General features: G+C 30.2%; 2 protein-coding genes and 1 pseudogene across 2 annotated transcripts; 2 read left to right on the forward strand and 1 right to left on the reverse strand.

Moving 5' to 3' along the window:
• Nucleotides 1-5,195: 5,195 nt before the first annotated feature.
• Nucleotides 5,196-11,242, reverse strand: LOC108564566 (annotated as a pseudogene).
• LOC108564565 lies at nucleotides 7,116-9,419 on the forward strand. Its single transcript, XM_017923647.1, has one exon. It carries the CDS (start codon nucleotides 7,287-7,289, stop codon nucleotides 8,970-8,972), a length of 1,686 nt encoding a protein of 561 aa, XP_017779136.1. The 5' UTR covers nucleotides 7,116-7,286; the 3' UTR covers nucleotides 8,973-9,419.
• A 3,339-nt stretch (nucleotides 11,243-14,581) lies between the features above and the next one.
• On the forward strand, nucleotides 14,582-15,223 carry LOC108564563 (endocuticle structural glycoprotein ABD-5-like). Its single transcript, XM_017923645.1, has 2 exons — nucleotides 14,582-14,766; nucleotides 14,991-15,223. Exons 1-2 carry the CDS (start codon nucleotides 14,621-14,623, stop codon nucleotides 15,202-15,204), a joined length of 360 nt encoding a protein of 119 aa, XP_017779134.1. The 5' UTR covers nucleotides 14,582-14,620; the 3' UTR covers nucleotides 15,205-15,223.
• Nucleotides 15,224-15,728: the final 505 nt, after the last annotated feature.

The raw sequence follows: 15,728 nt of genomic DNA on the forward strand, positions 1-15,728 counted from the left end.
TAGTTCAATGTAGAATTTTCGGCGTCGGTATTTATGAGAATTTTTAACATTGCATTCAGGTATTTTGTAATTATCAGCTTTTAGTTCCATATTGACATAATTCGTTCTTATGCCATTATCTAAAATCACGAGACAGTATAACAATGATAAAATAACAGATTAAAATAATTATTTGCAAATTTTGATAATATTTTTTTTTTGTAAACATTTTTATTGCTTTTAGTTATTTTTCAAAATTTTATTCCTATATTTCAATTGTGACATATTTCTAATTTCTCCTACTTTGTTAGATTACTATTTTCGAAGATTTTATATACGAACAACTTTTTTATTCAGAAATTTTCATTCACATTATTGTATTTTTTTGTTATTTGAAGAAATTGTCTGCTTTTCGAAAATTATATCCACAAGCAATAATAACAATGACAAAATAAAATAATAATACAAATATATATTTTCTGCATATTTGGATAATTCAACGTAATATTTTTGGCGCCAACTTTTATTAGGATGTCATAAAATTAATATTATTAATTAATTTTCAGGTAATTTTTTCCTTATTAAAAGATTATCTGCAAATTTTTACAATTTAATCCAGTAGTTGTAGCGCCGGAGTTTATTTAGGGTATCATAAAATAGACCATTTTTGTTATTAAAAGATTAACTAAAAAATTTTAATCACATTTTCCATCATAAGGAATTATCCCAAGGATTAAATTAAAAAAATACTTTCATACTTGATTTGCAAATTTGTATAATTTAAAGTAATATTTTTGGAGCCTGCATTTATTAGGGTGTCATAAAATAAAATCTATTTATAATTTTTTCATTATTATAAGATTATCTGCAATTTTTTTAAAATACAATATAGTTTTTTTTGTGCCTGATTTTATTGACGCTATCATAAAATAGACCTTTTTTGTGAAGAAATTTTTATTAAAATTTCTCATTAAATGATTAACTGTTTTAGAAAAAAAATCCATTACAAGAAATTATAAGAATGAAAAAAATATAAAATGCCACAAATTTATTTATTTTTGCAAATTTGGCTACTTTAACATAGTATTTTACGTCACGTCCATGTCTATTTTTCATTATAATATTATTTTTCAGTCAATTTTTTGTTATTAAAATAATAACTGATTTTGTAGTTTTATTCACATTATAATAATCTTACAAGGAATATAAATAACAATAAACAACATTCATATAAATTATTTATAAATTTGTATAATTTAATATAGTATTTTTGGCACCTATATTTATTAGAGCGTCATTTTACCTGTTCTTCAAAAATTTTATAATTATATGTTTTACTTTGCAGTATGTATAAACTAAAAAAAATATTTCCGTACTGTTTGGCCAAGAACAAATTTTGTAGGTCAATAAAGTCTAAGAAGGAATTATTTCCAATTGATTGGAACTATGAGCATCCAGCTACTTACAAAGTTCTGGAATTTGATAATGTAACGTAATCAAGCACCAATGAATAGTAGTAACTCCAGGAAAAGTTTACGGAATCCTACATCTGACATTGAGTGTAAAGAGGAATCAATTCGATTTGCACCATATAATAATATAATGATCCATACATTAGTAAAACGTTTCAGAAAGTCAAAAAATTATTACACCGAGAAGAACAAGAGGCAAAAACTGATATAAAAACGTCGACTTACATATCGTTCAATATAAGCATTTACATAATATTTATTAAAAATATGAAACATTATAATTTTCTTCCAATCAACTAATTAAATTCTCATTTTATTTAATGCATTATTTATAGATAATATGAGATAATATTCAGAACAGCGGTCGCCAACTTTTTTGACCTCAGGTCAATACCGCGGACCACCAATTTGTAATCCCGCGGATCACTACCATATTTGTTTTTCATTTCATTAAAACATATAAAATAGTACTTTTACTTGTTTTTACAATAGACCTTTTATCAAAACGGAACGCAATAAGGGGAATATTACAAAAAAGTGGAATCAGAATATAATAAAAAACATAAATTATTTTTCGGAGCACTGGTTGGCGACCTCTTCTTTAGAGTATTATTGAAACAAGACGACACATTGGATATCTAGCAATTTTTTTTAGCGTCAAAGTATATAATTTGGCATTATATACAATTTATAAATTTTCTTTTGTAATTAAAGATCAAAGTAAATAATATTGAAAATTTGATGAACATGAAAGTTATTATTTTATAAAATCCTAAATAAACACTGTCGCCAAATATATTAAGTTAACAAATGATAAAGTGTTGAAAAATTGTAATCAGTGCAAATTCAAATTTTCTTAATAAATGTTTTTATACATATAAAATAATTATATACTTGGATTCACTTCACATATGGTAGAAAATAAAAAATATTTTATCATCATCCAATAATTTGTTTGATTTGACGCATGAAATTTGTTAATATTTTTATATAAGTGCGAGAGCAACAAATAATTATAACAATGATAAAACAACAAATTAACATACATACAAATTATCTGTAAATTTGGATAATTTTATTTAGGTTTGACGCCAGTGTTCATTAAAGTATTGTACAACAGTACCTTTAAGAATTATTCAACAATTAACATACATATTCTTAAAATTTGGTATTTATGCCAGTATTTATGGGGGTATACTTTTCAATTTCAATATTCAGGACTAATTAAATTTTTTTATTATGTGTTTTTAATTCTATTTTTACATAATTCATTCTTATGCAATCATCTTAAATCACAAGTCAGTATAACAATGATAAAATAACACATTAAAACATTTCAAGATTATTTGCAAGATTTTATAATTTAATATTTTTTTAAACATTTTTTATTAATGAATTTTCATTGAAATGTCAATTATAGTATCTAAAATCATAAGTGGTTAAATTAATGTAGTATTATTGGAACCTTTTAATATATTTTCATTAATTTAGTATTATTTACTTTTTTTCTTTTTTTTATTAGATTATTTATTTTTAAAATTTTTTATTCAATTGTGACATATTTTTAATTTCTCCCACTTTTGATTTTTGATATGTATCCCAACTGACAGTTGAAAACTTCTCAATAAGGTATTTTTTTTGTTAGATTACTATTTTCGAAGATTTTATTCACAAACAACAGTTTTTTCCATTATTTTCTTCTTTTAATTTGTTGGTCTCATTTGTCTGTGTATATGCTGCTATTCTTAACAAAAGTTAACGGAATTCTGCATCCGACAATGATTGCAAAAAGGAATCAATTCGATTTGCACCATATAAAGTTCCATACATCAGTAAAGAGACTGATATTAACACGTCGACTTACATATCGTTCGACATAAGATTCGAAGATTGATAATATATTTTAATTATATATAAACCATATGAAGTTTGTATATCATATTTATAAAACATATCAATATATTTCAATATGCTAATTAACTCAAAATAATGGAATGAAATATCTAGTCAACTAATTAAATTGCTATTTTCTTTAATGTATTATTTATAGTTAATACTATAATACTACTTTACTTTGTTATTAAAACAAGGTAATACTGGATATAATTCGACATTATATATAAAAAATCTGAAGAATGCCTAAAACTACTAGGCATTATGTATAAAAAATAATAATTTTCTACATTATTTAGTCATATAGGGCAGTGATTCCCAACCCCCGGTACCAAATAGTACCAAGGAACATTTTTTTTTCATATTATTTACTGTGGTGGACGAGAAGTTATTTATGTTTTTATTATATTCTGAATACATTTTTTTTTGCATTTTTAATTAATAAGTTACGTTTTTATAAAAGGCCCAATGTACTATTTCATATTTGGAATCTTATTTTGGTAGTTCTTGATCTTAATGTATATTCTTCATCGAACTTGTCTTTATTTACGGGAAGATCAGCATTAGCAATGTGTTTACAAAGCAAATAACATTGTTAGTAACGTTTGGCTTATCCGGATAAGTCCAAGTCTGGTGGTCAACAGCTCCGCAGTTACTACAACGACCATCGGATTCCTTAAAGTTCCATTCAAGAGGGCCAGTTCCTTTAGCTACATTCTCCTCAAATCACTTTGATTCTCAGGAACCTCAAGAGCATGCCTTATTTCCTTGACTTTATCATTGCCTTCTTCTAATCTTCCGGATTGGTTGCTAATATAGGTTCATCTTCACCCGACAAAGGCAGGCCATCTGTACGTGTAACCTTTCCTTCCTTAATACTACCCTTTCCACTAATGATAATCTTTGCGTTGATTTCTTTCTCCATTGACTTTAACGTAATACCTCTAGAACAAATTAATAAACCTACTTAATTAATATCGGGATTTTCGCATTATTAATTTGCAATTTTATAAAAGGCCCAATGTAAATACTATTTCGTATTTAGAATCATTGATGTGGTCCGTGGGATTAAAAGTTTTGAGTTTAGTGGTCCGCGAGATTCAATATTTTGAGTTTAGTGGTCCGAGAGGTCAAAAAGGTTGGGGACCGCTGATAAAGGGTGACTAGACCAGTTCACTCAAAAATCGGGACATTAATCGGATTATTACATACATCGATCCCGAAAAAATATTTCATTATTAATAATTTTTTGTATAGAGTACTATTGATAAAAATTAATTTTGCTGAATTAAAACTTAATTTAGTTTGAAATTTTCAAATCGAACGATTACATAGTACGGATAATCGTGTCCGCCAATATGACAGACTGTTTGAAACCGGACTAACCGAGGAACTAAAGTAGAAATAAACCAAACAGAAAAAGAGTTCATTGTATAAAAAAAGAAACGATCATTTGTTTGGGAAAACTAATGTTTTAGATTTTTTCGAATTTGTGTTGAAATTTTAAGGACTATAGTGAAGCATGAATATGAGAAGTATTGCTGAATAAACTTGAAAAGAAACTAAGAAATAATTTTACTGCAACCAAACATACACGTTAGAAATTGATGACAAAAATGAAACCCAATACTAATAACATTATCTGTTTTATTAAGATAGATATTAGTTAATATATACAAATTACTAAAGATCTACACATTGAACTTTTAAAACATATTTCAAAATGTAACATCATAATGATATAATTGTTATAATACAACACAAGTGAAGTAACTCGATAAAAACAAGATAGAAAGAAATGTAAATAAAACGAATCAATGTAAAACCACATGCCATACAATTTATTTAAATCAAACTTATTTATTTAATATTGGTCAAAAGTTTACTATTTACACTTCCTGTATGAATCTGGCATGATAAATTAAAAAAATAATTATTGTAATATAGGTACCAAATAATGAAACTGTTCTTATGTAGTGGTTGCAGACGCAGCAATAACAGCAGCTGCATAATGTTGGGCAAAGTAGTACTCGTCTCCAGGAGGCGGAGGTTGTTGGGAAGCCACCAACGAACTTATGTATGTTTCTACTGTCCATCCACCAGTCATCCAGGGCATCATCGGTTGCTGAGGCATAGCAGGCATTTGGGCTGCTTGCCAATTATTTACATTGTTATCACAACTCTGCCAGTCCGGAGGCAACATTTCGGCATGAATTTTCATGCAACTAGAAACTTGGGCCATTAACTTAGCATTCATTGGTGCGGCAACAACAGCTACTTCCTCTTTCTGTCCCTCTGGTTTCTTGCTACCACCCAACTCGGCCATCATTAATGTATATTCTTCATCGAACTTGTCTTTATTTTCGGGAAGATCAGCATTAGCAATCTGTTTACAATCATTGGCAATATGCCCAACAGATCCGCAAATAGTGCAAATAACATTGTTAGTAACGTTTGGCTTATCCGGACAAGTCCAAGTCTTGTGGTCAACAGCTCCGCAGTTACTACAACGACCATCGGATTCCCTTAAAGTTCCATTCAAGAGGGCCAGTTCCCTCAGCTGCATTCTCCTCAAATCACTTTGATTCTCAGGAACCTCAAGAGCATGCCTTATTATTTCCTTGACTTTATCCATTGCCTTCTTCAAATCTTCCGGATTGGTTGCCGTAATATAGGCGTGCAATGGTTCATCTTCACCCGGCAAAGGCTGGCCATCTGTACGTGTAACCTTTCCTTCCTTAATACTACCCTTTCCTCTAATGATAATCTTTGCGTTGGTTTCTTTCTCCATTGACTTTAACGTATTACCTCTAGGACCAATTAATAAACCTACAAAATTAATATCGGGATTTTCCTCTTGTGGAATCATCACCTTATCGGTAACCCTAATTACGGTGGGCTTGTAATCGAAAGGTGGCTTAAATTCAGGATTAATCGCCTGTATTTGCAATACAAGATTATGTCTATCCTCTTCGAGGCGACGTCTAGTGCGAATTTCTCTAGTGTTCAGACGTTTGCCATCACTGCTGTAAATAGGTTCAGGCGATGGAGAACGCTCTTCCAAATTCATTGAAATGCCAAGATTTCCTGAGCGAAGTTTCCTATTAACTTGCTCAAGCTGTAGCTGAAGCAAATATACAGCTTCCTGTTCTTTATTTAAATTAGTAGGCAGAGTCGTCGGCATACCCAAATAGAAAATCTTTTCGTGTTGGTTACCACCCCATCGCGATTTCTTTCTTTTTTCCTCTTGCTTCTCTGGAGTAGGAACCATCGTCGGCTGTGGGAGCAAACTTTTGTTGGCGGCTATAGTTGCCAGAGTTTCGGCCATTAACTTTTCGCCTTCGTCCTGCTGTTGTTTCGGAGGTGATATCCGAGTCTCACTATGCGTTCTACTACTCCGTCTTTCTCTCTCCCTTCTTTCATTATCCCTGTACCTATCACGCCTCCTGTCGTCGTCCCTACTCCGCCGCTTGTCCTTTCTGTCCTTCCTATAATGCCTGTCATAATCTTTGTATCTCCTATCATGATCCCGATCTCTTTTCCGATGACGATCAGAATCCCTGTCTCTGCTCCTGCTTCGATGTCTGGAACCCATTTCTTTCAGAAATTATTTGTTAACCTGTATGTTCTCTAACCAATTCGGATGTGTGTACTTTATTCCAAGAATATTATCCAATTGGTCAACGTCGTCGGTGGCATGTACAGATGTGGGATCTTGGATATCTAGATTAATCCAAACTCAATAAAATCTTACTCCGCAATTTCCTAAAGACATAAAAGAACATTACAAGCATTAGATATGTATCGTACTTAGAATAAACGACATTACTTATTAGTTTTCAAACAGTAATTTTACAATAATAACACTTAATGATTGACCTAGATATCAATCAAGCTATTTAAGCGCGGATAAAGTTGCAATAATTTACATAAAGAACAAAAATGTTTGAGATGGTGTTGTTATTATTATGTGCGAATATGTGCTGCGCAGCTATTGAACCTGAAGATTCGTTTTATAATGAGATATCTGCTTCTATTGAAGCAAAACCAACTATTGCATGGACTACAATTATTGTTTGTGATACAACAAATAATTCTATAGATTCCATGACAGATATTACCATTAAAGAATATTCAAAATCACCTGACGGCCCAAATTTAATTTATGTCTTTAATAAGAACTTTCATTTATTAAGCAAATTGGAAACTACGACAAGAATGGAACTCATAGTAGTTGATAAAATTGCTGATATTGGACCGTTTTTAGACGAAAGCAACAGTTCAAATGACCAGAACCGTTTTCGTAGAGTACTATTTTTAATTAACTCTGATTCATCTGATAATTTCGATAAATTGAAACCTGCTTTTCGTCAAATTTGGGACTACGATATTTGGAACGCAAACATCCTCTTTTATTACGAAACAAGGATTTACGATTATGTCTACAACCCATTTTTGGACGAATTAATCAGTCTAAATACATCAAAAACGGTTTTAAATCAGTTTGATAAATTTAGTAATCTGCACAAATATGAAATTATTATTTCTATGATTGATGACCCGCCAAAGAGTCCTTATGAAAATGACTCTTTCCAAGGGAATTATATAAAAATCTTAAATGAAATAGCAAATATTATCAATGCTACTTTCGTTATCAAAAAAGAAAAATCAATTGAAGAGTCTATTATAAATGTCCAACAAGGCTTGAGCGAATTTTCTTTTGTAGGCCAATTCCACGGAGTTCTGAAAGGAGTTAAGTATAGTGAGCCCTTTAAACGCGACGATATAGTGATATTGGTACCAAAAGCATCACAAATACCGCAGTATCTAAAATTGATACAAATCTTCCCAATGGAAATATGGCTGCTAATTTTATCATTGTTAATTATATTTTTAATTACAATGTATTATGTTGAACGTAACGACATTTCATCGATCTTCTTATTTCTATTTGGCGTACTTCTTGGGATGGTAGGAAATGAAAAGTTGAATAAATTCAAACTCATTACAAAGTTATTTGCTATAACATTTATATTATTTGGAATGGTAGTGGCCTGTACTTATTCCTCGTCTATGTTGGGTGCAACAATAACAAAAACTTATTACAGTGAAATTAACGATTTGGAACATTTAAAGCAAACAGGTATGAACATTTGCATAATTGATAATTTAAAGCACTTGGTGCCTGATGAATTCAAAGATCGCATCATTATTGTACACAGGAATGTTATCGTTGATAAAATTATGAATAGTAAAGCTGACTGCGGTTTGGCGCTGATGCGAAGTTACGCCGATGGATTTCAGAGAGTATCTTACAATACAAACGGGAACACATTTTATCACATAATCGACGAAAGCTTTATTCCTGGTTTTGAGAGCTTCTACTTTCATAAGTCGTCTCCTTTTATTTATAAAATTAACGAAGTTTTGAAGGCCATCGATGAAACAGGATTATTTTTATACATGGAACAAACTGTCGTCAAACGAAACGATTACAAACCTTACACTTCATTAACTTTATATCATTTAAACGCACCTATCAGCTTATTATTAATAGGTTATTTAATTAGCGTGGTTGTTTTTTGTATAGAGCTTTGCATTACCGCAATCAGAAACCGCGAACAATAATTATTATTTGTTAAACATATTATCATATTTATGTTAATATTTACTGAATAGTAATAGTAATCATAGTACCATAGCACAAACAAAATAGCAAAAAAAAATCATAAAAAAAATAATGAGAATAAAATAATCAAATTTAGTTGCCGGTATTCAGATCAGACTCTTTGGTTGCTATACTTAACATAATAAGAAGATTGTGAATGCCACAAAAATAATGCACGCAAATTCTGTACTACTTTTTGAGTAACTGTTTTAAATGTGCCTTATCAAAATTTCTATTGCTTTTGTCAAGAATAAAACAATTTTATATTCCATTGTCACCACTTTAACGCACATAACTTTATCTATACGATTGAAATTATTGTTATTTATGGACGGACTTGCATGTAACACTGATTTCCTTTTCTATTTGTATAAACTTTGATAAATTTGCAATATGATTTACTTGTTTGTAACAGTCCATTTAGTCATAGTTTTGAATTTCACAATTTAGAATAAACATATATACTAAGCTAGAATATAAAAAAAATCATACAAATTAATATATTTAAAATAGTAAATAATAATTAAATTGTTACTGTTCATTAATCCAATTATAATTTAATAATGTACACTGAGACATACTACTAATATGCTTTGTACTATTTTTCATTAGATATTAATAACATTTATACAATACTTGTAAAACATATACGTATGTTCCTAAATGTTTATAGGGTAACCAGATGTATGTTTCATTATTATAGTATTGATATTTATTAACTAAATCTTTATTGTTACAAATACATTTTACAAATTTATTTATGTTTGTCTGGCCCCATTTGGGTCTAGAATTTCTGGCCCTTTAAATATCTTAAATGAACTAGTGTCAATTTTGGTTATTTTGAATAATTTTATTTCAGTAAGCTTCTACTTACTTTAGCTAATGTATATAAGCAATGTATTTGCATCAGTTAAAATAATCTTTATGTATTCATGACTATTTTTTATTTACTGATGATTTCCATATAACCTTGAAAATAACATTTCCTGTGAACATCATTACTTATATTTAAATTAATTAAATAGATAGATATTACACAAAAAAATGTAATAAAGATCCCTTTGTATTTGTATGTGTATATTTAACTTCATTATTCAAATAGATGTATAAATTATGATCATATCACTAATCAATAAATGTGTCATATAGTGTTGTTTCTCATTAATAACCACTTCTTTCCATTCTAATAAAGAAAACTTCTTCGATGCATACAAGCTTTATGAGAATATGTACAGGAATCTGTGTAATGCTTAAGGTACAATTGATTATTGTAATTACTGTCACTGTAAACTATATTGTATGTGTTTAATAAAGAGTATATATTACCTAACAAGTGTTACATCAGCTGGCAGATCATGATTTTCTAAAATGGCCTAGTAATGTTATTAAATTCTTTCCAATCCACCTACTTTGTTGCTTGGTTTGCGGGTAGCTTTTACACGGAATATAACCTACAATAATGAGTCAAGTATATAAACATACGTAACCTACAAAAAGCCAATTTCAATAGAATAATCGTTTCTTCGTTCGCTTGTTCATAAATACCTGAATGTTTTTCCTAATAATATTGCCTTGAATCGAATGTATTAGCTATTTTCAACGGATAACCTTAAACGCTTCGCCTTCGCTCGCAAATGGACACCGTACAGAGTGGCAGAGGTTGCATACGAAATGTGTGATGTGGTGACTTGTGGCGACTAGATAAATTCAAATACAGACATGTACAACTTAAATAGGAATAATGAGACTCGTTTTATTTTATTTCTTCGCGATTTATGTTCAATATTATTATATGTTGATCATGAATGATCCATACATACAACTAATTTAACAAAAGAGCACAGCCATTACCTTTCCGTTAACAACACCATCAATAAATAATTAAACGTTGAATTGATTATGAACATATTATATATGTTTTCTAACATTTCTGTTCGTTTCGTGGAATCATTCCATACTTCCCATTAAACACAAATAAACGAGAAACGCCATCTAGTGAAGCTGATTAGGCGCTCGCATATATCTGACCACGTCTGAACTGCGCTCTAAATCTTAGTAAATTCACTTAATTGTATCACAAATTGGCACAAAGAACAACAGATGGATATTAGTAAGTTATTTTTATCTACGGATCAAAATACATACATGTCAACTCCTTGCAGGTTATGTCTTGAAGCACCGAAAACTGCCGAAAACCACTGAGAGCAAAAGCAAGCTGATGGCAGCTGATAGCAATTACATTCTCCCCCTTGTGGTACCTATTCGCAACTACTGTATTATCTATGCGGCAATGACTCTCAAAATAAAACGAATTGCAAAATATATTATTTAATTTTACTGGCGCTTAATCTTATCAGTAGTTTTACAAAATTTAAAGACCGAAACTGTATTAGAGCAAAAATAGCCATTCTTTCTACGTACATTAAGTTGCATATCCTTTAAATTTCTTTTCAATTTGGTAACCTAAAACCAGTAACAACAACATTAAATTAAACCTTATTTATAGTATTTAGTTTATAGTATTCTTGAAGATTATAGTTACTTTTCAAGAACATCATGTACTCGCAGTTAATATTACTGAAAAATATATTTACCCCAGTCAATTTTGATCATATCCGATCCCTTCTCTGCCATTCTCTGCTATCATTACTACAGCAGTATTAGTATTGATTAGTATTTCCACTAACAATATTTGGCATTATACTGGCACCATGCTTCACCCCATGTACTCGTAAAGATCCATCGACTACAGCCTCGGCATCTGTCGCTTGCGCATTTGGCGTCTACCTGCAAAGATGTACCGAAATTCCGAACGTTGCAGTATTTCTGATTATCAAACTCTAAAGAATTGCAATTTGGTGCATCAAAGTTGACCAATTTAGCTTTAGCGGCTGCCTTAAAAGGTTTAGTTTCCAGGAAACTTTTTAAATAATTAATTGCTTTTAAATAAGATAACTTGCATGTCTATCATCGCTGAGATAGTTTCTCGTTAAAATCACTGGATTTCAAACAAATTTCCCGCATCGACATAATTGAATTAGTGAAGTAGGATTCACGCCCATTTCATGATTCTATGACTTTCGCATTTCTTCCTAATAGTTATAATCACGGACATTCTCTCACACATACAGCATTGCATTTATCGTAGATCCACCTCCAAGTACCTTTACTGCAGGCATTTAACCCTACGTAGTACGTTTTAGATGGCTCGGTTTTGTATTGTCAATCTTCTTGGGTTTCTTTTCTTGTAAATTGAATAGCAGCGCTGCTATCCTTAAGAATGCGAAGAAAACAAGTACTGAATATATTACAATAATTAACTTTTACTTCTGACGTCGATGATGGATATCCGCCGGCCTCGATAAGAAGAATTATCAAATGCAGAATCTCCGATAATCTATTAGCGATCACAGAACCCGCAGTTCCCCCGCCAACAATAATAAAATCAATTTATTCACCACCGAACAAATTGGACGAATAATCTGTGTGATACTTTGATACTTTGATCTTTTTCACAACTGGTAATTTAGCCATGGTGCACCGCAGTTCATTGGTCAGTTTTTCAATATTTATTTTTTAATAGAACGATTCGCAATAATACGTACAGTTCCAAAAGCTGCAGTAATGCACATTTCTAGTCGTTTTAATTTTGAAAATTTATATTCGAGGATACATACATTTCTAATAAAAATCAAGCTTATTCCCTTCGAACATGAACTTGCAATTCTATTAGCTCCGTTCGTAAATTTGGATGCGCTGAATCCACTTTCACGTTAAATGAAGTTAAGAATATTTTGAACATTTCCTATATGACAATCTGGTATCGAATTATTTAATTAGTCCTGTGACTTCTTAAGAATATTAAAACCGAATATTATGACCGTGAATATTTTTTCACGGTCATTATTAAAGTCATTTAATAATGGGAAATGAATTGAATTATATGATTTTCATAAAGCTTGAGTTTTGTAGCGAAGGATTTTATATCTTCATAACATTGTGTAATTGCTAATTTTGACCTTGCTGAAAACTTGAATTAGGCCGCAAAACATCTTAAATTGAGCCGCATATGGCCCATGGGCTCATAACTTAAGAGACACAATTACATTATATTGATGTTTTATTTTTAGTATATACAGTGCAAAATGGATTGTAAGAAAAATGACTTGCTTAGCGAGCGACGTTTCGCATAACGAGTGATGATGAGAAGAGAAGTCCCAGATTTCGCACCTGCTATATCATTTTTAAAACTTGTGTACACATATTATGTGTATTTTGGAATATATTAATATTCTCCGATTTATTACTGTAAATGCAAAACACAAATGTATTGTGTCCAACCATTATTTTAATATAACACACTATGTACGTTTTTTTTATATAAATAAAGTTCCCGAATTGATACAAGTAATATAAACTCACTTAATGGTGTGTCAAGTGGAAAACAGTTCCTGTTCCTGCTAGTAGTCATTCTAGTTTCATCTTAGTGTTTTTTGTGATTACAAAATTTCCAAAGTCCGGGATTGTCTGGCGCACAATCTACATCATTTTTAAAACTTGTGTACACACATTATCTGTATTCTTAATGTATTAATCATCTTCGATGTTTCTTTGTCATCTTTGTTTATAGCGGACTATACTTTGAAAATATAATTTGTGTTTTATAGCAAAAATGCAAAACACAAATATATTGTGAGCAACTATTATTATATTATATAAACAAACTATGTACACTTTTTTAGATAGACAAATATTAAAAGTATAAAAAGACCTTCACCAAGACCCCGGATTGATATAAGTAATATAAACAAATATTAACTCACTTCACCATGTGTGAATGGGAAAACAGTTCCTGGTGTTAATAGTAATTTTACTTGAATCTTAGTGTTGTTTCTGATCACACATATTCCCAAACTTGTGTTCAGACACGTTATTTGTATTTTTTTGTGCAAAATTTAATAACACTTGCATTTCTCCGAATAAAAAGCCAAATAATGGAACTAATTATAGATATGAAAAGCAAAATCGTTAAAAATCGAGACGAAGTTACACTTTTTTTTTCGGCATGGAACGCATTATCGTATTTTACATTGGTTTATATGGAAAAAACTGGTTCATTATACGAGGTTCCACTGTATAAACTAAAATATGTACATGACACATCAATCGCCTATATATAATTTTATATGTTTATTGTCATTATATTTTCAAAATTATATAAAACAATTGTATTTCCTGTACTTTCATATAATGTAACAAACATATATAAAATATTTTACATATAATGTAATATGTCTCTTGTATTAATCTTTAAAATTTTGCATTCTGCATTTGCCATTAATTTTTTTCTATAAAATCTAGGATATTGTTTATTCTTAAGTCCGGTGTTTATGAAATTATACAAACAAATATGTGCTCGTCCTCCTTTTTTTTGTGAAATTTTGTTTTTGGGAAAGTTTAATGACATCAATAATATGCAAAAATTGGCAATGAACTTTAAAAAAGAAATATGCGAATTGGAGTTATCATTATTAATATAACGGAACAAGTTTTGTTAGAGATACAGGGAAAGAAGAAAACGCTTTGGTAGTCTTTATTCGACATCGCGATGATGAAGTTATTAATCATTGTTGCTGTTCTACTGTTCGGCTGTCAGGCGAGGCCATATGGTGATGAGAAGAATGCGAAGATACTGCAGAACGACATGAACCACTATAGGATTAACGATTTCGGACAAGGTTTTTATTCAAATAGGTAATTTTTTTAACCTATTAGAAATTTAGAAATTATTAAAATAATAAAAAAATAATTTTAATTTCTTAGGTTAGAGATTATATTTATTATAATTACTACAAATAATTGTCTAATTAGATGATTATAATAATCTAAAAAATATTTCGGTTGATAATCATTATTTGTCCCAATTGGAGCGAATATAAAAAATTGTAATAAAATAATTATAATATTTTTAATTTTAGTTTCCGAACGAGTAATGGAATTACAAAGAAGGAATTTGGTTCTGTTGACTTTAATGTCGATCATCCAGTGCTCGTAGTTCGAGGAATATACTCATATATCGGTACAGATGGTAAAAAATACGAGGTTACTTATGTGGCCGATGAAAAAGGGTTCCGAATTTCTAAAATGGCTATTATAAAAACTGAACCACACAAAAACATAAAAAGATATTAATTAGTTCCTCATATAGAGATACAACATAAGTTTATTGTATTGTTATTTATATTTTATTTACCTACTGACCTGTTTTATTATTTAATTATAGATGTTAATAATTTTACATTCTAATAATATTTATTTATATAAATATATATTTTTCATTATAATTGTTTTATTTTAAACAAATACCTCTTTTCTATACATACAATAATATAATACATATTCAATATTTTACTTTTATATATGTCGCATTGTCATGTTGACTCTCGGGGGCGGCTTGTTGAGAAGTCATTGTTACAATCAAGCACCTATAATATTCCAATAATCTTAGTAAAACACAGAATAACGTCCAGCAATCTCAGGGCTAGTGATCCAAGTCAGCTTTGTTTCACAGCATCTAGTCTGTTCTCTAATCATTACCTATAATTTATGAGAATGCGCAAGCGCGGCGCGTATAGTTTTGTTTACCTTAGAAAACGGCGATGACTATTTTTGACGCCATTGTTTCAGAAACGTTTGTGATCAGTTTGATACAGTGT

Source organism: Nicrophorus vespilloides, unplaced genomic scaffold, assembly GCF_001412225.1.
Source record: "Nicrophorus vespilloides isolate i.1.1-1 unplaced genomic scaffold, Nicve_v1.0, whole genome shotgun sequence".
NCBI lineage: Eukaryota > Metazoa > Arthropoda > Insecta > Coleoptera > Silphidae > Nicrophorus > Nicrophorus vespilloides.